Genomic DNA, 24,004 nt, shown 5'->3' on the forward strand with positions numbered 1-24,004 from the left:
AGGAAATGGCAAACCACTCCAGTATTCTTGCCTGGAGAATCCCAGGGACAGGAAGCCTGGTGGGCAGCCATCTATGGGGTTGCACAGAGTCAGACACGACTGAAGTGACTTAACATCAGCAACATATTCATTATTTCATAAAAACTTCCCAATAATGAATCAGATGTTATTAGCCCCTTGTTGCACCTGATAAAACTAAGTAAGGCTCAGTTTATAACTTAAGGTCAAGCAGTCAGAGAATGAACCCAACTTTGATCCCCTGACTCCAGATTGCCATGCTTTCTTTGTTATACCTATGGTTTCTCCAGGACATTTATAACCTATAGGGAAAAGAAAACCTAATCTGTGAGGGAAGAGATAGAAAGACAGAGGAGGGGGAATATATTAGAACTAATGTGAGGCTTTTACGGAGAAAACTGATGCCAGAAAGAGATCAGAGATCAAATAATAGATGAAGGATTTGTGTTTTCTTTGAGAGATCTGTTGCCAGGCTCCTAGCTACAAAGTCATGGGTTGGCTCCAAAGAGGAGAAAGCAATGCTATGCAACTTGGAAGAAGGTATTGACTTTAAGTGTATCTGAAAGACAGTGGGATGAGAAAAGCACATCATTCTTATGGGAATCAAGATCTGGACTTTAATCCTAATTCTATCATTTGTTGTCCCTTAGATCAGGCCCTTTCCCCTTTTGGGCCTCAGTTTTCTTAATTTAAAATGAGGTTCAAATGTTCAACTTCATGGTTCTCAACTATTTTTCTTCTTTTGCAGCATTGCCATTGGTAGAGACTGTCAATAATTTAGAAAAAAATTTGAAATTGCCACACACATTCTTACTTGCAAAAAATTTGGTTGCTTTAAAAAAAAAAAAAAAACTTTTTATACATGGTTGAAAAATCACATACAGTGAACATACACGTTGGGGTCCATCAGCCTACTAAGTTGGGTCATGGGCTATATAATTATTCTCCCAGAAAAATTCATGAGGATAATTCATCACTTTGTATCTTAGTTATATAGAATGGAAGCTACATCAGATCAGATCAGATCAGTTGCTCAGTCGTGTCCGACTCTTTGCGACCCCATGAATCACAGCACACCAGGCCTCCCTGTTCATCACCAACTCTCGGAGTTCACTCAGACTCACGTCCATCGAGTCGGTGATGCCATCGAGCCATCTCATCCTCTGTCATCCCCTTCTCCTCCTGCCCCCAATCCCTCCCAGCATCAGAGTCTTTTCCAGTGAGTCAACTCTTCGCAAGAGGTGGCCCAAGTACTGGAGTTTCAGCTTTAGCATCATTCCTTCCAAAGAAATCCCAGGGCTGATCTCCTTCAGAATGGACTGGTTGGATCTCCTTGCAGTCCAAGGGTCTCTCAAGAGTCTTCTAAACACCACAGTTCAAAAGCATCAATTCTTCAGCGCTCAGCCTTCTTCACAGTCCAACTCTCACATCCATACATGACCAATGGAAAAACCATAGCCTTGACTAGACGAACCTTTGTTGGCAAATTAATGTCTCTGCTTTTGAATATGCTATCTAGGTTGGTCATAACTTTCCTTCCAAGGAACAAGCGTCTTTTAATTTCATGGCTGCAATAACCATCTGCAGTGATTTTGGAGCCCAGAAAAATAAAGTCTGACACTGTTTCCACTGTTTCCCCATCTATTTCCCATGAAGTGATGGGACCAGATGCCATGATCTTAATTTTCTGAATGTTGAGCTTTAAGCCAACTTTTGCATGCTCCTTTTTCATTTTCATCAAGAAGCTTTTGAGTTCCTCTTCACTTTCTGCCATAAGGGTGGTGTCATCTGCATATCTGAGGTTATTGATACCTCTCCCGGCAATCTTGATTCCAGCCTGTGCTTCTTCCAGCCCAGCGTTATGACCATCACTAATGACTACCACTGTGCTCTTGCATTAGTAGATTGTATCTGTAGTAATATCAATACACTCAAGGGACCTGTTAATTTATTTCATCATTTTTTCTGAGAGGACTTTAGGTCAGAGATTTTTAACTGGAGTTGACAGTTCCTTGAGTACTGAAAGGGTGGGAAAATTCCAAAGATCATTTTGCCAAGATCAATTGATACTATGTCACTGTGCACAGGAAGACCAAAGCTATCAACTAAATAACCAACCAGTAGGTTAAGTTCAAAAGTTTTATCACAGATGCATTCTTTTCACTTGCATATGTTTTCAGATATCAGATACACATTAATTGTAGACTTTTGGCCCTTAAGTACAGTTTTAGCTTGGCATTGATACTATATAAAAGGATTTTAGGGGGCTTATGACCACTCTAAAACAATAGGAGAAGTCCATCAGCTTCTCAAAGGGATCACAAAGGTGACAACAAAGGTTAAAGAACCACCACGCTTCATATCCTCCAATAATATGTTACAATTCAGGTATTTTCTGGTAAAACTAGAAGCTGATTTGAATTGTAGCCTAAAAGTTTTAGTAAACTTTTAATTACCTGAAGGTTAGTAATAGACCTCTATCAGTATACAAGACCTCTTTTATACTTGATTCTTAAAAAAATAAACAAACACAGTGTGATGAAAAATATTGCTGAGAAAAATAAAGATAAATAAATAAAGATATATTCATGGATTAAAAAGCTTCATAACTTTAAATTGTCAGTTGTCTCTGCACTGAGGTAGAGATTCAATACAATCTCAATTATAATTCCAACAGACTTTTTTGGGTAGAAATCGAGAAGTTGATCCTAGAAGTTATATAGTGAGATGCAAAGGTATTAGCATTTCCAAAACAATCTTAAACAGTCAGTATAAAATTGAAAGACTTACGTGACTTCATGACTTACCTTATAGATATGGTAATTAAATAGTGTGATATGGTAATTAAATAGTGTGATACTGTCTAAGGATGGACATAGAGAACAAAGGAACAGAATAGGACCTAAAAATAGACCCCACTCATCCTCAAAAGGTACCAACACAATATAATGCGAAAAGCAAGGACTTTTCAATAAATAGGGCTAGAATAACTGGATAGCCATATGGAAAAGAAATGAATTTCAACCCCTACCTCATAAGAAACAGAACAATTAACTTAAAGTGGATCATATATATACAAAAAAAGTGAAAACACATAAATTTAAGGGAATGAAATCACTGAATCTTCTCAGAGTCACCAACAAAATATTTTCCAATTTCTTCAGAATATTGTTTCTAAATTCATAATAATTTCATAATCAAGTAGCTACACAGAATACCCAGAAAACATTGAGTCTGGATAGACCTGAGATAATCAAGCAATTGCCTAAAAAAGATGTAACCAAGAGTAAACTAGATGTGAAATCTGTCTAACAAAAACATATTCCTATTACTATGTTTATTATTTAAAGATAAGAACAAATCATTTACTTTTGATGGACAAAGTTGTCTAGCTTTAGCTCAAATAGTTCTAAAGAGATTTTTCTGAACTTTAATATAATTTTATTATCAAGATTAGAGAGTCTACATATTTACCTACTTGCCTTTCTCCCTTCTGCCCATTTCCAAAAGTAAAAGTTCAACAACAACACGCACAACAGCAATAAAATATGAAACACAAAGCTCTTTACCGGAGTCCGTATAGAACTGTTCCATCAGGATGCAGGCGGATCATGCGATTTTTCACTGTAACCCCATGCACAAAGGATTTCTTGTCATTCAGAAAGTAGGTGTCTGGTACCCAGAGTTGATCAGCCACCCTGTTGTCTAGTGTGAGGTTTAGTGGGATTCCAGAATAAGAAAGCCTTTTGTCTTTCCAAGACTGCTGGAAATACATGGTAAGAGTATAATCCTGTAAAAGAAAGGAAACCAAAAAAAAAAAAAAAAAAAAGAATTTTACCATCATCATCATCATTATCTTCAGCTAAAAGCCTTTTTGTTAAGAACCTGATAGTATGTGGTACTGTGGATGCCGAGAGACTCAGCATTCTGCAGGCCTGCTATGAGGTTACATTTGAATATGCTGTGAGTTGCACCTCCAAGTATAAGGCAACCAACAGGTTAGAAGTACTAGAGCATGCAGAATCATTTGTACCAATATAGGATAAATCCATTAATTGAATTTTAATGTTTGAAGATAAAGTCATGGGGAAGGCCGTAAAGAGAAGTTGTACTTAGAGATTTATGTTCACAAATATCTACCTCTGGACATTGTATTTATAGAACTATTTTGAAGGAGTGTATTTATTAAATAATAACTAAAAATGGGTGCATTTAAAAGGAAAAGATGTGCTCTAAACTGTAAATACCTTCTGAATGAACAGCGTTATTTGCCTTATAAAGGTTATCAGTTTCCATTATCTGGATTTTTCTAGCAAATTATGACTTGTCTATCAGTCATCAAAAGCAGTTTATGTAGAACATGTGGATGGAGATACTCATTTGGCCTGAGAACAGACATGAGCGGTGTGTGTGTGCTTGCTCAGTTGCTTCAGTCTTGTCTGACTCTTTGCCACCCTAAGGACTGTAGCCCATCAGGCTCCTCTGTCCACGGGATTCTCCAAGCAAGAATACTGGAGTGGGTTGCCATTCTCTTCTCCAGGGGATATTCCCAACCCCGGGGATGGAACCCAGGTCCCCTGCATTGCAGGCAGACTCTTAACCATCTGAGCCACCAGGCAAATTGTCCATTAAAAGAATATGAGGTCACAGTAACATCATAAAGGCTTAAGTTGTGGGTCCCAATATCATTAAAAAAGATGGTTCACTTTTTCTTTTAAAGGACATTTATCTGTCAATAGCTTTAGCTGAATGCATTAGCAACAATTAAGAAAACACAATATAACTCCTGCACAATTCTGTATACTGCTATTGTTTTATATATACATACACACACACACACACACACACACACACACACAACTCTTTGAGAAACCAGCTGAGCCACAAGAAAAGCCCATGAAATTAAAAGACACTTGCTCCTTGGAAGAAAAGTTATGACCAATCTAGACAGCATATTATAAAGCAGAGACATTAGTTTACCAACAAATGTCTATCTAGTCAAAGTTTTTTCAGTAGTCATGTATGGATGTGAGAGTTGGACTATAAAGAAAGCTAAGGATACTTTTGAACCGTGATGTTGAAGACTCTTGAGAGTCCCTTGGACTGCAAGGAGATCCAACCAGTCAATCCTAAAGGAAATCAGTCCTGAATATTCACTGGAAGGACTGATGCAGAAGCTGAAACTCCAATACATTGGCCACCTGATGTGATGAACTGACTCATTGGAAAAGACCCTGATGCTGGGAAAGATTGAAGGCAGGAGGAGAAGAGGATGACAGAGGATGAGATGGTTGGATGGCATCACCAACACAACCGACATGAGTTTGAGTAGGCTCCAGGAGTTGGTGATGGACAGGGAAGCCTGGCATGCTGCAGTCCATGGGGTCGCAAAGAGTTGGACACGACTAAGTGACTGAACTGATTTGAGAAACATTGACTCTGATCAGGCTTTCCTGGTAGCTTGGATGGTAAAGCGTCTGCCTGCAATGTGGGAGACTTGAGTTTGATCCCCGGGTCAGGAAGATCCCTGGAGAAGGAAATGGCAATCCACTCCAGTACTCTTGCCTGGAAAATTCCATGGATGGAGGAGCCTTGTAGGCTACAGTCCATGAGATCGCAAAGAGTCAGACATGACTGAGCAACTTCACGGGTTCACTGACTCTGCTCATGTCTTACATCTGGGTCAACTGTACTTCATCTAGATCCCTATATGGATATTAATGCATTTCTGAAATATCTTAAATGATATTGTCTTCAATATTTATTCTGGACAATGAGTTCCAATGTCCTTTAACCACTATATTCAAGAATGTTTACATTGTTTACTCAGAAACAAATAATTTAATTCTTTCATGTTCAATGAGAAGGACATTTGCTCACTATTAATCATACAATATCTCTTTTACAGGTCTGAAACTTCATTCCACCTTACCTTCACTTAACAGAAAAAGAGAGCCTACAGGGTTATGTACACGTCTCTTCTCAATTGCTAACATTCTCATTTGCATCCTCTTCAAGTTGTAAACATCATACCTTCTTGGAGTACAATAGATTGGACAGAGTCTGAGCCTTAGATTCTAAAACATCTTGATGACAAAATCTACCACTTGTAGAGCTATGTAACCGTGAGCTACTAACTTAACCCATTGTTATCTCCAATATCTCACTTCTAAAATAAAAATTATGGATTTTACTAGCTTATTGAAAACATTGCTTAGGAAAATTAGGGTGCAGGTATTTTAGAAACTAGAATGCTAAACAAATATATCATCTTCAAAATTATTGACTGCTGTTTAAAGATTAATATACTTCCAAACTACTTGTAATGTACATATTTATTTTCATAGGCATTGCCACTTTTAAAGAGATGTTTATAAAAGACCTTGTAAGCAGAAAGACCCCAGTAACCATGAAAATAAGCACTTGTCTGTGTTGTAAGTCTTGTTGGGGTCTTGTTTGTAATTCAGACAATGTAATAAAATTAATAACTATCTCAAGATACATTATTGTAAACATTGTCACTGGGATCAGCATGAGCAGCAACGGGTTACATGTTTCACTACTCATGCTGAATACTCATTAACCTCCAGCTCTCGAGTGCCACAGAGGATTTCCTCACAATAAGACTATGAGGCAAAATCCTTACACTACATTCTGTTCATTAAAAGGAGTTTTAATGTATGATCAGGAAAAACTTATTGTAAAGTACAAATGATTATAATGACAAATAATATTCTATTAACTAATGTTATAATTAAAATATGCTTGTGGTAAGTAAACAATGGAGAGTGGAAGGAGAAAATAACGTCATCTTGAGTAACCTCCACATAAATTAAGTGCATGCATGCATGTGTGTGTGTGTGTGTGTGTGTGTGTGTGTGTACTTCTCCCTTTCCCTTTCTGGAAACTCTTGTTTCCTGTAAAAGAAGGAACTATACACATGTACTGAGATCTTTGCTCTATACAACTCACTCTGTTTTCAATAAATATTGACTAAATGTCACACCATGTTTCCCAATTGAAGCAGTAATTTGCTCTATTTGCAAAAAGAAATCATTCAGTGGAAATTTGCGTTGTTGTTGTTCAGGTGCTCAGTAGTATCTGACTCTTTGTGACCCCATGGACTGTAGCACCCAAGGCTTCCCTGTCCTTCACTATCTCCCAGTTTGCTCAAACTCATGTCCATTGAGTCAGTGATGCCATCCAACCATCTCATATTCTGTAGCCCCCTTATCTGCCTGCCCTCAGTCTTCCCCAGCATCAGTGTTTTTTTCAGTGAGTCAGCTCTTTGCATCAGGTGGCCAAGGTATTGGAGCTTCAGCTCCTGCATCAGTCCCTCCAATAAATATTCAGAGTTGATTTCCTTTAGGATTGACTGGTTTGATCTTGAAGTCCAAGAGATACTCAAGAATCTTCTCCTTAGCACCACAGTTGGAAAGTATCAATTCTTCAGTGCTCAGCCTTCTTTCTGGTCCATGGATGCTAGTATTTTACTTTAGGAAGTGGGTGATGCAGAACAAGTACCTTTTAGGACTTTTCTTCTTATGCATTTCTAGGGTTATCATCTTAATCTAGGACCTGATTCTATGATAAATGGAAATATGGATCCATGAGTTTGATAACCTTCAAAAAACTTTTTGAAACTAATGATAATTGTGATGATAATTATGCACAATGTGGAAAGACTTAAAACAGAGTAATATCTCCTTCCTATGCATATTTTACCACAAGCATGATAATAATTTCCTTCTAGAAAATGCTATATACTCTGTGATTTCCATAGAGCTTCATATCTATTATTACATTTCATTCTCACCACCTCATGAGATAGGCAAATTCTCCCTAAGAGAATTTATGTTTACATCTCTAGGAAACTACTTACTGAATTTTAAATAAACTATTTTTTTCTATCTGCACTTTAGTATAAATATTTACAGTCATATCTGCATATAATAAAGCCTAAGATATTCTTTGGTGTATTTTATTTTTTAGATGGAAAAGAAAGGGTTAAAATTGCTGTATTTTTTTTTTCCTCTGATACAACAGATTTTCTACTAATTTTTCATTAGGTCAAAGTGCAGGCACTCCAGGGAGGATGGAAAGTTTTCAGAAAGAAATGAAAGGTTTTGATACTTTGGCCAAGAATTCTAAAATCATTTTTCTTCCAAGTGTATGATATTGTTCAACTACCTTTCTCAAGTGTGCAAGCTACTCCTTGACAGAAAGTGTGACATATTTAGCAACTATGGGCCATAGGAGATTCTTTGACACTGAAGCAAATTAATGGGATTAACTGGTATGAGATTCCTAACGAAATTGGTCAGGCTAATTTGGCATGAGAGAATTTGATTCATTGAAGAAAAAGCAGGATAAACAATATCAAGTCAGTAATCTCCAAAACCCATCCTTTTTAAATCTAAAAATGCTTAAAGAAATAAGAAAATATTTCTAATAAATGAAAACAGTCCTTTTGGAGAATAAAGGTAATATTTTTTTATATACTTATTTTTATTGAAGTTGATTCATAATTTAGTTTCAGGTTTACAGCATATGATTCAAAATTTTTATAGATTATATTCCATTTAAGGTTATTATAAAATATTTGTGATATTCCCTGTGCTGCAGAATATATCCTTGTATCTTATTTATTTTATACACAGAAGTTTGTACCTCTTGATCCCCTGCACCTATCTTTCTTGCCCCTCCCCTCTTCTCCCTTCCTGCTGGTAACCACTAGTTTATTCTCTATATCTGTGAGTCTGTTTCTGCTTTGTTATATTCATTTATTTTATCTTTTAGATTCCACACATAAGTGACAACATACAGTATTTGTCTTTCCAAGATATGTAATCCACTTGTGTCCATCAACAGATAAATGGATATGGAGATATATATATATATATATATATATAATGTCACTCAGCCATAAAAAGAATGGAATTTTGCCATTTATAACATGGATGGGCCTAGAGGGTACTATGTTTAGTGAAACGAGTCAGATAGAAAAGGGGAATATTCATTTTAGAGCAGTAGTTTTGAACTCTGGATGAGTTTGTCAGCCAGAGAATATTTAACAATATCTGAAGACAGCTTTAGTTGTAACAGCTGAGAGTACTGTGTGTGCAGCTAATAGCACAGAGAGGAACAAACCTGACTCCATACGGGATCTATTCTTTCAGCTTTAATCTTTGTGCTCTGCTGCTGGTGCTTAGTCATGCTGGCTCTGTGCCTTTGTAAAAGACTTTTTCGTAAAGCATGAAACATACATAATAGCCCTTCTTCCTGATCTGCCTCATAGGCTTGACCTTTGAAGGTTTACCACTTTTCCATTTATACTGAGATGAAAAGTTGCAGAGCAGAGCATAACAATTGTCTTGTTGGAGGTTTACAGGAACCATGGTGACAAGACCTATGTTGACAGCTGAAAGAACAAAGGATTCTGGAATCAAGAAGTCTACAACAACCAGCCCCACTGTCTCCCCTTTTAGTATAAAAGAAGCCTGGATTCTAACTCGAATAAGATGGTTGTTTGGGACACTAGTCTGCCATCTTCTCAGTTTTCTGGCTTTCTAAATGAAGCCACTATTCCTCGCCCTAATACTTCACCTTTTGATTTATTGGTTTGCTGTGCTGTGACCAGTAAGAACTTGGACTTGGTAACACTAGCATCTATGGGTAGTGGCCAGGTATGCTCCCCAGCCTAATACACTGCACCATGCATCCCCTATAACAAAGAATTAACTGACTCCAAATGTCAATACTGTCAAAGTTACGAACTCTGCCTTAAATGAAAATATCTTCCTTTCTAGTATCAGTAAGATAACTGTATTATTAGTAAAATAATATCTTCAACATGTCTACTCAAACTTTTAATATATTTCTTAAAACTTTGTGTAAGGAATGCTAACACTAGATGGTTCATAATTTGCCACTTTAACATAAGAGATCATTGACAAAAATTCCTTAATTATCTAGCATCAGAAGAGTGAAAAAGTTATATGGTTTTGGCAAATATATTGAGATATATATTTTAATAAAATGAGCTCTAAGAAGACTGCATAGTGGGCTGGAAAAGTGAAAGTCTCTTATTAGCTGCCTCCACAATTAGCACACAACTCAAACTAATTCAATAGTGAAGAGACAGAATATTGATTTAACATCTAATAATATTGCATCTACCCAGAAGGATCATATGAGCAATCCCTCCTTTTCAAATTCCTTTTCAAAAGAGGGAAAACTTATATATATATATATGAACCAAAGCCCTTGCACACATTTGTATTTTATATTCCATTGATTTGATTGTACATTATGCATCACAAAGGGTCCCAAGCACACCTCTCTGTTCCTTATAAAACTTTTATGCCATCTTAGTTGAACTCTGAGATCCACTCTTTCCAAAACTTAGGTTGCTTTCCCCCCAAACTGATTGTAGCCGAGCTGTGTATCACTTCTACAGAAACATCTGTTTCTGGTGGAAACTGCCCTGCCTAGAGTTCCTGCTAACTGAGTGTGACCATGTTCTATATCACATGATTCTGCCCTCCTCCCACCTTTGGAATGAAGAGTAGATACCTAATCTAAGACCAGATGATTTATAGGCAGGTGATAAGCTTGTGCCTGACTCAAGAAGATGAGATGGGCCAATCAGAATCCTCTCCCAGAAATTTGCTATTGGATAAAGGATCTGATGGGCTTCGCTGGTGGCTCAGTACTAAAGAATCTGTCTGCTAATGCAGGAGATGCAGGTTCGATTCCTGAGTCTGGAAGATCCTCTGGAGAAGGGAATGGCTCAGTTCAGTTCAGTTCAGTCACTCATTTGTGTCCAACTCTGCAACCCCATGGACTGCAGAACACCAGACTTCCCAGTTCATCACCAACTCCCGGAGCTTACTCAAACTCATGTCCAGCGTGTCAGTGATGCCATCCAACCATCTCATCCTCTGCCATCCCCTTCTCCTCCCACCTTCAATCTTTCCCAGCATCAGGGTCTTTTCCAATGAGTCAGTTCTTTGCATCAGGTAGCCAAAGTATTGAAGTTTCAGCTTCAGCATCAGTCCTTCCAATGAATATGAAGGACTGATTTCTTCTAGGATTGATAGTCTGGATCTTCTTGCAGTCCAAGGGACTCTCAAGAGTCTTCTCCAACACCATAGTTCAAAAGCATCAATTTTTCAGCGCCCAGCTTTCTTCATAGTCCAACCTCTCACACCCATACATGACTACTGGAAAAACCATAGCTTTGACTAAATGGACTTTTGTTGGCAAAGTAATGTCTCTGCTTTTTAATATGCTGTCTAGGTTGGTCATAGCTTTTCTTCCAAGGAGCAAGCATCTTTTAATTTCATGGCTGCAGTCACCGTCGGCAGTGATTTTGGAGTCCCCCAAATAAAGTCTGTCATTGTTTCCATTTTTTCCCCATCTATTTGCCATGAAGTGATGGGACTGGATGCCATGATCTTAGTTTTCTGAATGTTGAGTATTAAGCCAACTTTTTCACTCTCCTCTTTCACTTTCATCAAGAGGCTCTTTAGTTCTTCACTTTCTGCCATAAGGGTGGTGTCATCTTCATATCTGAGGTTATTGATAATTCTCCCAGCAATCTTGATTCCAGCCTGTGCTTCATCCAGTCTGGCATTTTGCATGATGTACTCTGCATATAAGTTAAATAAGCAGGGTGACAATATACAGCCTTGACGTACTCCTTTCCCGATATGGAGTCCATCTGTTGTTCCATTTCCAGTTTTAACTGTTGCTTCTTGACCTGAATACAGATTTCTCAGGAGGCAGGTCACGTGGCCTGGTATTCCCATCTCTTGAAGAATTTTCCATAGTTTGCTGTGATCCACACAGTCAAAGGCTTTAGCATAGTCAATAAAGAAGTAGATGTTTTTCTGGAACTCTTGTGCTTTTCTGATGATCCAGCGGCAATTTGATGATCAAATGATGATCAAATGGCAATTTGATCTCTTGTTCCTCTGCCTTCTCTAAATCCAGGTTGAACATCTGGAAGTTCACAGTTCACATACTGTTGAAGCCTGGCTTGGAGAATTGTGAGCATGACTTTGCTATCATGTGAGATGAGTGCAATTGTGTGGTAGTTTGAACACTCTTTGGCATTGCCTTTCTTTGGGATTGGAATGAAAACTGACCTTTTCCAGTCCTGTGGCCACTGCTGAGTTTTCCAAATTTGCTGGCATATTGAGTGCAGCACTTTCACAGCATCATCTTTTAGGATTTGAAATAACTCAACAGGAATTCTATCACCTCCACTAGCTTTGTTTGTAGAGATGCTTCCTAAGGCCCACTTGACTTCGTATTCCAGGATGTCTGGCTCTAGGTGAGCGATCACACCATTGTGGTTATCTGGGTCATGAAGATCTTTTTTGTATAGTTTTCTATGTATTCTTGCCAGGAGAATCCCATAGACAGAGGAGCCTGCTCGGCTACAGTCCATGGGGTCCCAAAGAATTAGAAATGACTTAGTGACTCAACAACTACAAAAGGATCTGATACAGCAGCTGTAGTACCAAGTGCAAAGGTCATGACATAGAACTAGGGCTACACTGCTAGTACAAAGTAAAAGAGAGGGGAGCTTGAATAAAAAGGAGGAAGCCAGCTTGCAAAAGAAGAAAGAAAATGGAGAAAAATGCAGAAAAGAGCCATAGGAGAAAGAGTCTTCCATTGTTAGAGAACGAATGGCCAAGTTCATAAAGAACTTCCTGTTTCCTATTTGTAGCTCTCCTGAGGTCTGGAAATGTTCTATACTTCAATATAAACTTCTTATATAAAGTTTATATATAAACTTCTATACTTCTTATAAACCTTTGTATTATTACAACAAATTTCGCTTTCCTTGTGCTAAATTGATTTCATCTTTATTTCCTCAAACCAAAAGAAGCCATAATGATTATGCAGATTGATGTCCATATGAGAATTTCACTAAGCAATAATTATACATATTGTTAAAACCCAAGAAAATCAAATTCATCTGGCCCATCTTGTTGATTTTGAAAAAGGGAGGTATTATGAGAAATCTGACACTCAGAGATGTTAAATGACTGGAAAAAAGGAGGAAGAGACATATTTGATATTGTTTATTAACCAAGAGCAAGGAAAGTGATAGAAGATATATTTACTTCTATGGAGACAATTCTCTATCAAAAACAATGACAATTATCCAGAAATGTAACCTGGAGACTAAATGCATAAGATGGCAACAAACAGTACTTCTTATAAGGATGAGAAAACAAAACAAACTCATCTCACAAAAACAAACCCTGATAAATAAGCCAATTAGGTTGTAATTGAAAAGAATCGCACAACATCTGTTTCTAATTGAGACTCCTGCTTAAAATGAGTGTTTTGTGTATCAGTGTCACCATTAAGTACATTCCGCAGCAGAAATGCATCACTGTATTTCCAGATTTTCTGTTCATTTCTAATCTTTCATCTTATCATCTAGTATTATGCTATTAATACACATTTGTTGTGCTTACTCCTTAGCCATGTTTTTGTTTTAATATCTTTAAAATACATACAACCTCATTTTTTCAAAGCCCATGTTTTTCTTTTTATTGATTTTTTTCAACAGCTGCAGCTTGTATTATGCTTCATAATCTTCCTTTACCTTTGTCTCATCCTAATAGCCCATTTGGTTTATCCATCTGTATCGTCAGATTTTTGCCAGTCGTGTGTAGTGTTCTGAACAATCTGGGAATGAAGTGATCTTCTGGGTGAACAAAAACGTTGAGAGCTGTAGGTTTCTACCAATGGGAGTCATCTAAGGAAGTCACATGGGCACACAGGACACTAACATGACAACTGGAGTGTGACCTTGTGTTCCAAGGCCATGAACTGCAGGAGGCTCTCACCATACAAAACTGAGACTGTACAATTTAAAAATCTCAGCACCTGTGATCTAATATCTACTTTATAAGCTATAAAGATTAATTATTTAAAAAAATGAAAATGCTTTTTTTCTTTACAATGAACCTGATTTCCTAAAAACGATATGATAAAATTTGTATTTTATCCAGTGACAGTTTAAATGTCTCATCTAGAACCTAACTAATCAGAAGAACAAATAACTCAAGTTGTTTTCATGGTAAGATATATTGAAAAGTTGGGCCTAAAGCTGGGCAAATTTGCTAGAAACTTCTAAGTCAAAACATCTTAGATTATGAGAGTGACTAATTCATTCTGTCAGCATTTTGCCATTGTTGACTAGATTGAAAATACTGTATTATGCCAGATGCTTATGAGAAAATGTTGTGTAATACATTTCCCCTGCCTACCTCAAAGAACTTCTAAACCAGGAGATGAGACTGAGCATCGTTCGTTTCCAAGTTATCCCACCGGCCTCCATAGGCTTGTCAGTCCTTCCATCACCTCCGTAACCAGCTCCCTGCATGAAATTCCTTGCACCTCAGATACTCAGAAAACTCCACTTCTTTTCACTGGCAGCCTATCACTGGAGACAAGATTATTGAGTAGGTTATCAGTTTTACAAGCTCTGGCATTTGCTTAGAGAAGAGTGAAGTCAGAGTTAGTCCTAACAGGGAGGTGGAGGGAAGAAAATGGAAATGGTTTAGGCAAAATTTGGTGACATTGTTACGGGAGGATAGAGAGAAGAGGGCATCAAGGATGACTATAGGGTTTCTGACCCAAATGAGTACATGGATAAAAATAGTAAGAATTGAAGATTTGGACTGAGGATGATTCATTTACTCATTTACAGGCTACTTTGTGTTGTGGGTGTCAGTGGCAGTTGCATGTAAGGTGCCAAGTAAGTAGTTATGAGCCAAAAAATACAGGAAGGCAGCGCTCAGGGAGGAACAAAGCTAAGTGAGTCATGATGATAGATGCAGCCGTGGGAATGGATTAACGCACCATGGAGACAGTAGAAGGTGAGAAGAGGACAGCACCCCTGGGAAATCTGATTCTGGGATTAATCCTCCTTTGAGTTCTCAGAATAGTCTTCTTCTACTTTGATTGTAGTACTTATATTGTAATTATTTCTCAGTCCCACTAGATTTTGAGCTCCTCCAAGGGCAACAGTTTATATTTTTAGGTTTCAGCTTAGTGCACCAATGATAGCAAGAGCTCAAATATATTAGCTGAATATGAATTAAGTAGTGCTGTTTGGGGCACTTGATATCAGCACTAATTGTGTTAGTGCAAACTCATCCTAAATTTTGAAATTTTGGTTATCTTTTTAAAATACATGGACACCCTCAGTTAGGCAAAATAATTAATAACCCAGAGTTTCCATTCTCTAACCATTCAAGATTGACCATAGAGTGAGCTTCCCTAGTGAGCCCATAATTCCCACAAATTTAGAAATTGATGAATTTCTGGGAGATGACAAAAGCATATGACATTTGAAACAAACTTACTCTTTAGGAATGAATTAATAGTGACTTTCTATAAAGTATTAATAGACATATTTTGAATTATATCACGTCATTTTGGAAGTATAAGCCTATATATACTAAAGCTTTAAAAATAGATCTCTATTCAGAACAACTTTCAAATTCATTCACAAGTTAGTATTCAAAATTCTCAATAAAATATTATATTAATGATTAATTTATCAGGAGAATGATTCATAAACCACTGACATTTAAAACCACACAATTAATGAGTTATGACACACTGTTTTTCAAAGTTCTTGAGTTCCAGAGAGGTTCAAAGAGAATTACTGTTTCTACTTTCCCCAATACTGAAGTAAGAGTAGAAATAAAATCAGTTCCATGGAGGATCTAATGCAGAATGTGGTGGATTTGCCTGACCACGTTGAGCTGGACTATGAATCCATGACCAGAATAGAAATCAAAGTGTGGTATGCATGACAACTTGAAAAAGTCTAGCTATGAACTGAGCTAAACTGTGAAAGAATATGGGAATCAGGATTAAACCAAGATGTTATCAAGAACACATGACTTGGACGAGATTAAAAAAAATTTGTAAGCATTTTCTAGCCTAGGAAGGTAGTTTTCTCTTGTGATTTGTGATCTTGTAATATATAGAGAGTGTAAAGAGCACAGTTAATAGCAAAAATTTTAGGTCTGGTACTGTTTTGTTGGAGAAGAATGAGATCTTAGGAACTCTTAGCTTAAATTTAATAGGGTAGAATAAGAGGGATTCTTAAAAGGGCTATAGTAATATCTCTAGAATCAAGCACTTCTGATATCTCTTAAAACTTTAATTTACCTTCCTGGAAAGGAATTGTTAGCACACTCTCAGAAACCTTATTTTTAGATTTTTCTAACAGGAAGATTGATTTCCATCAAATTATCATCTTAAAGAGATGGTAGGTAATGATCTCTGGGGAGTCCCTGGGGAACTCTCAAAATAGAATAGGTAGCCAATTATAATGCCCAAATGTCAACTTTATCACACTCATTCTTTTATTCCATCCTCTTTTTTCTGTACCATGTTGGTGTTTTGGATTTTGTTTGTTTTAATTTTCCATTCAGAGATAATCACCATCAACATTTAGTATCCAGTTTTTTTCCATCAGCTTTAAAAGAAAAAAAAAATCATTCTATATAACCTACTTTTTATCATAAACATTGTTACCTTTTCCATAGCTATTTATTTATTTGCCTATTTATTGTTGAGCGATCTTGCTTCCTCCATTGTACTTTCTTTCACTAATTAGTAACTTGATGGGCAACATTTTATGTTTGCTGATGCAACTGTCTAGGAACATATATACATGCATGCATGCTCAGTTGCTCAATCAGGTCTGACTCTTTGAGAACCCATGGACTGTAGCCTGCTAGGCGCCTCTGTCCATGGAATTTTCCAGGCAAGAATACTGGAGTGAGTTGTTACTTCCTATTCCAGGGACTCCAGAACTTTTGTCATTGTTTTTAAAAATAGCGGTATATTATATTCACTTTTGTGAATCATTCTTTTTTAAAAACATTCATTGTGTCTGTATAAGAAACTGAAAATCTTTGGACAGCATCCTTTCAAAATATTTTGAAATTTAGAAGTTCAGGAAAGAGTTCTCAGTAACAGTTTGATATAAATAATGGATGGAACAAAATATCAAGAAAAAATTCTCTAGAGATTAAGATTTCTTATTTGTGCAGAAATCTTAGAAAATGGCACACAAAAGTTCAAATCAGATAAAATGTTACTTTTGAGAAAGAAAAATTTTGGAACTAGGAGACTTTTTTTTTTTCCACATTAAAAACACATTACTGGAGGGAGGAGCTAAGATGGCGGAGGAGTAGGACGGGGAGAACACTTTCTCCCCAACAAATTCATCAAAAGAACATTTAAACGCTGAGTAAATTCCACAAAACAACTTCTGAATACTGGCAGAGGACATCAGGCACCCAGAAAAGCAACCCAAGTCTTTGAAAGGAGGTAGGAAAAAATATAAAAGACAAAAAAAGAGACAAAAGAGGGAGGGACAGAGTCTTAAAAAGAGAGAAGTTTCCAAACACCAGGAAACCTTCTCACTGCTGAATCTGTGCCGAGCCTTGGAAGCACAGAGGGCAACATAACAGGGAGGAAAAATAAATAAACAATTAAACCCCGCAGATTACAAGCCCTACGGTAACTCCCCCAGTGGAGAAGCAGCTCAGATGCCTGCACACGCCACTAGCAAGCGGGGGTTGGGCAGGGAGGCGCGGTGCGGGCTGCATCGCTTAGAGTAAAGATCTGGCCTGAATACCCTGAGCGCTATCTGAGCGAAATAATTTGGGCTAGCAAACCAGACTGTGGGATATCTACCATGCGAAAAGCCAGCCCTAACCTAAGACACCTCAAGGCCCACGCACGGAACAAAGGACTGAACAGAGATAGCCAGCTGCAGACCTTCCCCCTCCGGTGACAGGCAGCCAGAGCCAGAAGGGGGCAATCGCAGCCCCAGAGAGACATTATCTATAAAACTGTAAGCAGGCTTCTTTGCTAACTAAAACTTCTTGGGGGTCTGGACGGTCAACATCTGCCTGAGAAGGTGCGCTGGGTGTACACCTAGATAACCGAGTGATAAGTCGCAGCAATCGCGCTTGCCAAACACCTCATCACCTGAGATGCTCTGACCTGGGAAGGGCACAAAACGCAGGCCCAACCAAGTCTGGGCCTCTGAGGACTACCCGAGTGCCTGAACCTGAGCGGCTTCGACCTGGGAGGTACAGGCAGCCCAGGGCCGGCCACGGATGGTTCCTGGCGGAGCAACCTAGAACCTGAGCAGTGTGGGCAGGGAGGCTACATGCACCATGAGCAGGGGCAGACCCAGTGTGCTGAGGCACTGCGAGCACATGCCAGTGTTATTTGTTTGCAGCATCCCTCCCTCCCTCTCCACAGCGCGACTGAACAAGTGAGCCTTAAAAAAAAAAAAGTGTCCTCCACCGTCCCTTTTGTGTCAGGGCGGAAACCAGGCACTGAAGAGACCAGCAAACAAAAGAAGCTATAACAGAGGGAACCGCCTTGGAAGCTACAGGCAATAGATTAAAACCCTGTGGTTAGTACCAACTACATAGGACGGGGCCTATAGATCTTGAGAAATATAAGTCGGACCAAGGAACTGGCCGAAAATGAACTGAACCCACAATACTCACAACAAAACCAGAGAAAGTCCTAGATATATTTTTACTATTTTTATGATCATTCTTTTTCTTTAATTTTTTAAAAAAATTTTAAGTCCTCTATTATTCCTTTAATTTTCACTTTTATAACCTATTACTTTGCAAAAAAAAAAAAAAAGACCCTTTTTTTAAAGCAAACTTCATATATATATTTTTTATAATTTTTTTGACATTGTTTGTTTGTTTGTTTTCTTTTATATAACATTGTATATCTGAAATTCCAAACTGTACTCTAGATTTTTAATTTATGCTTTTTGGTATTTGATATCAATTTTGTACCTATATTTTCTTTATAATTTTTGCAACTTTGTTTTTGTTTGTTTGTTTTTTCTCTCTTTTTCTTCTTCTTTTTTTTTAACATTGTATTTTTGAAATTCCAAACTCTACTCTAGATTATTAACTTTTGCTTTTTGGTATTAGTTATCAATTTTGTACCTATATTTTCTTTATAATTTTCATGACCTTGTTTGTTTTTGTTTGTTTTTTCTCTCTTTCTTTCTTCTTCTTTTCTTTAACATCATATTCTTGAAATTCCAAACTCTACTCTAGATTTTTAATTTTTGCTTTTATGTATTTGTTACCAATTTTGTACCTTTAAGAACCCAATCTTCAGGACCCATTTTTCACTAGGGAGCGAGATTACTGGCTTGACTGCTCTCTCTCCCTTTGAACTCTCCATTTTCTCCACCAGGTCGCCTGTGTCTCCTCCCTAACCCCTCTCTACCCTACCCAACTCTGTGAATTTCTGTGTGTTCCAGATGGTGGAGAACACTTAGGGAACTGATTACCGGCTGGATCTGTCTCCCTCCTTTTCATTCCTCGCTTTTATCCTCCTGGCCACCTCTGTCTCCTTCCTCCTTCTTCTTTTCTCTGTATAACTCCATGAACATCTCTGAGCGGTCCAGTTGTGGAGTGCACATAAGGAAGTGATTACTGGCTAGCCCAGTCTCTCCTCTATTGATTCTACCTCATCTCATTCGGGTCACTAACTCCCTCCTCCCTCTTCTCTTCTCCGTGTAACGCTGTGAACCTCTCTGGGTGACCCTCATGGTAGAGAAACTTTTCATCTTTAATGTAGATGTTTTATCAATGGTGCTGTATAGAAGGAGAAGTTTTGAAACTACTGTAAAAATAAGACGGATAACTGGAAGCAGGAGGCTTAGGTCCAAACCCTGACTCCAGGGAACTCCTGACTCCAGGGAACATTAATTGACAGGAGCTCATCAAACGCCTCCATACCTACACTGAAACCAAGCACCACACAAGGGCCAACAAGTTCCAGGGCAAGACATACCAAGCAAATTCTCCAGCAACAAAGGAACACAGCCCTGAGCTTCAAGATACAAGTTGCCCAAAGTCACCCCAAAACCATAGACATCTCATAACTCATTACTGGACACTTCATTGCACTCCAGAGAAAAGAAATACAGCTCCACCCACCAGAACACCGACACAAGCTTCCCTAACCAAGAAACCTTGACAAGCCACCTGTACAAACCCACACACAGCGAGGAAACGCCACAATAAAGAGAACTCCACAAACTGCCAGAATACAGAGAGGACACCCCAAACTCAGCAGTTTAAACAAGATGAACAGACAGAGGAATACCCAGCAGATAAAGGAACAGGATAAATGCTCACCAAACCAAACAAAAGAGGAAGAGACAGGGAATCTACCTGATAAAGAATTCTGAATAATGACAGTGAAATTGATCCAAAATCTTGAAATCAAAATGGAATCACAGATAAATAGCCTGGAGACAAGGATTGAGAAGATGCAAGAAAGGTTTAACAAGGACCTAGAAAAAATAAAAAAGAGTCAATATATAATGAATAATGCAATAAATGAAATTAAAAACACTCTGGAGGCAACAAATAGTAGAATAACAGAGGCAGAAGATAGGATTAGTGAATTAGAAGATAGAATGGTAGAAATAAATGAATCAGAGGGGATAAAAGAAAAATGAATTAAAAGAAATGAGGACAATCTCAGAGACCTCCAGGACAATATTAACCACTACAACATTCAAATCATAGGGGTCCCAGAAGAAGAAGACAAAAAGAAAGACCATGAGAAAATTGTTGAGGAGATAATTTGAAAACTTCTCTAAAATGGGGAAGGAAATAATCACCCAAGTCCAAGAAACCCAGAGAGTTCCAAACAGGATAAACCCAAGGCGAAACACCCCAAGACACATATTAATCAAGTTAACAAAGATCAAACACAAAGAACAAATATTAAAAGCAGCAAGGGAAAAACAACAAATAACACACAAGGGAATTTCCATAAGGATAACAGCTGATCTTTCAATAGAAACTCTTCAAGCCAGGAGGGAATGGCAAGACATACTTAAGGTGATGAAAGAAAATAACCTACAGCCCAGATTATTGTACCCAGCAAGGATCTCATTCAAATATGAAGGAGAAATCAAAAGCTTTTCAGACAAGCAAAAGCTGAGAGAATTCAGCACCATCAAACCAGCTCTCCAACAAATACTAAAGGATATTCTCTAGACAGGAAACACAAAAACGGTGTATAAATTCGAACCCAAAACAATAAAGTAAATGGCAATGGGATCATACTTATCAATAATTACCTTAAACGTAAATGGGTTGAATGCCCCAACCAAAAGACAAAGACTGGCTGAATGGATACAAAAACAAGACCCCTACATATGTTGTCTACAAGAGACCCACCTCAAAACAGGGGACACATACAGACTGAAAGTGAAGGGCTGGAAAAAGATTTTCTGTGCAAATAGGGAGCAAAAGAAAGCAGGAGTAGCAATACTCATATCAGATAAAATAGCCTTTAAAACAAAGGCTGTGAAAAGAGACAAAGACGGTCACTACATAAAGATCAAAGGATCAATCCAAGAACAAGATATAACAATTATAAATATATATGCACCCAACACAGGAGCACCGCAATATGTAAGACAAATGCTAACAAGTATGAAAGGAGAAATTAACAATAACACAATAATAGTGGGAGACTTTAATACCCCACTCACACCTATGGATAGATCAACTAAACAGAAAATTAACAAGGAAACACAACCTTTAAATGATACAATAGACCAGTTAGACCTAATTCATATCTATAGGACATTTCATCCCAAAACAATGAATTTCACCTTTTTCTCAAGCACACATGGAACCTTCTCCAGGATAGATCACATCCTGGGCCATAAATCTAGCCTTGGTAAATTCAAAAAAATAGAAATCATTCCAAGCATCTTTTCTGACCACAATGCAGTAAGATTAGATCTCAGTTACAGGAGAAAAACTATTAAAAATTCCAACATATGGAGGCTGAACAACACGCTGCTGAATAAGCAACAAATCACAGAAGAAATCGAAAAAGAAATCAAAATTTGCATAGAAACGAATGAAAATGAAAACACAACAACCCAAAACCTGTGGGACACGGTAAAAGCAGTCCTAAGGGGAAAGTTCATAGCAATACAGGCATACCTCAAGAAACAAGAAAAAAGTCAAATAAATAACCTAACTCTACACCTAAAGCAACTAGAAAAGGAAGAAATGAAGAACCCCAGGGTTAGTAGAAGGAAAGAAATCTTAAAAATTAGAGCAGAAATAAATGCAAAAGAAACAAAAGAGACCATAGCAAAAATCAACAAAGCCAAAAGCTGGTTCTTTGAAAGGATAAATAAAATTGACGAACCATTAGCCAGACTCATCAAGAAACATAGGAGAAAAATCAAATCAATAAAATTAGCAATGAAAATGGAGAGATCACAACAGACAACACAGAAATACAAAGGATCATAAGAGACTACTATCAACAATTATATGCCAATAAAATGGACAACGTGGAAGAAATGGACAAATTCTTAGAAAAGTACAACTTTCCAAAACTCGACCAGGAAGAAATAGAAAATCTTAACAGACCCATCACAAGCACGGAAATTGAAACTGTAATCAAAAATCTTCCAGCAAACAAAAGCCCAGGTCCAGACGGCTTCACAGCTGAATTCTACCAAAAATTTAGAGAAGAGCTAACACCTATCCTGCTCAAACTCTTCCAGAAAATTGCAGAGGAAGGTAAACTTCCAAACTCATTCTATGAGGCCACCATCACCCTAATACCAAAACCTGACAAAGATCCCACAAAAAAAGAAAACTACAGGCCAATATCACTGATGAACATAGATGCACAAATCCTTAACAAAATTCTAGCAATCAGAATCCAACAACACATTGAAAAGATCATATACCACGACCTGGGCTTTATCCCAGGGATGCAAGGATTCTTCAATATCTGCAAATCAATCAATGTAATACACCACATTAACAAATTGAAAAATAAAAACCATATGATTATCTCAATAGATGCAGAGAAAACCCTTGACAAAATTCAACATCGATTTATGATAAAAACTCTCCAGAAAGCAGGAATAGAAGGAATATACCTCAACATAATAAAAGCTATATATGACAAACCCACAGCAAACATTATCCTCAATGGTGAAAAATTGAAAGCACTTCCTCTAAAGTCAGGAACAAGACAAAGGTGCCCACTTTCATCATTACTATTCAACATAGTTTTGGGAGTTCTGGCCACAGCAATCAGAGCAGAAAAAGAAATAAAAGGAATCCAAATTGGAAAAGAAGAAGTAAAACTCTCACTATTTGCAGATGACATGATCCTCTACATAGAAAACCCTAAAGACTCCCACCAGAAAATTACTAAAACTAATCAATGATTATAGTAAAGTTGATGACTATAAAATCAACACACAGAAATCCCTTGCATTCCTATACACTAATAATGAGAAAACAGAAAGAGAAATTAAGGAAATAATTCCATTCACCATTGCAACGGAAAGAATAAAATACTTAGGAATATATCTACCTAAAGAAACTAAAGACCTATATATAGAAAACTATAAAACACTGGTGAAAGAAATCAAAGAGGACACTAATAGATGGAGAAATATACTATGTTCATGGATTGGAAGAATCAATATAGTGAAAATGAGTATACTACCCAAAGCAATTTATAGATTCAATGCAATCCCTATCAAGCTACCAACGGTATTCTTCACAGGGCTAGAACAAATAATTTCACAATTTGTATGGAAATACAAAAAACCTCGAATAGCCAAAGCTATCTTGAGAAAGAAGAATGGAACTGGAGGAATCAACCTACCTGACTTCAGGCTCTACTACAAAGCCAGTTATCAAGACAGTATGGTACTAGCACAAAGACAGAAATATAGATCAATGGAACAAAATGGAAAGCCCAGAGATAAATCCACGCACATATGGACACCTTATCTTTGACAAAGGAGGCAAGAAAATACAATGGATTAAAGACAATCTCTTTAACAAGTGGTGCTGGGAAAACT

General features: G+C 37.5%; 1 protein-coding gene across 1 annotated transcript in view; it reads right to left on the reverse strand.

Moving 5' to 3' along the window:
• Positions 1-24,004, reverse strand: part of GABRB1 (gamma-aminobutyric acid type A receptor subunit beta1) — a 454,930-nt gene that overhangs the window by 278,940 nt on the left and 151,986 nt on the right. The window contains exon 4 of the mRNA XM_086405923.1: positions 3,588-3,808. Within this exon, the coding sequence (XP_086262049.1) occupies positions 3,588-3,808 (221 nt within the window). The remainder of the gene's footprint in view (positions 1-3,587; positions 3,809-24,004) is intronic.

This window comes from Bos grunniens, chromosome 6 (genome assembly GCF_055505025.1).
Source record: "Bos grunniens cultivar Pamir isolate PY7600 chromosome 6, Bosgru_T2T1.0, whole genome shotgun sequence".
Classification (NCBI taxonomy): domain Eukaryota; kingdom Metazoa; phylum Chordata; class Mammalia; order Artiodactyla; family Bovidae; genus Bos; species Bos grunniens.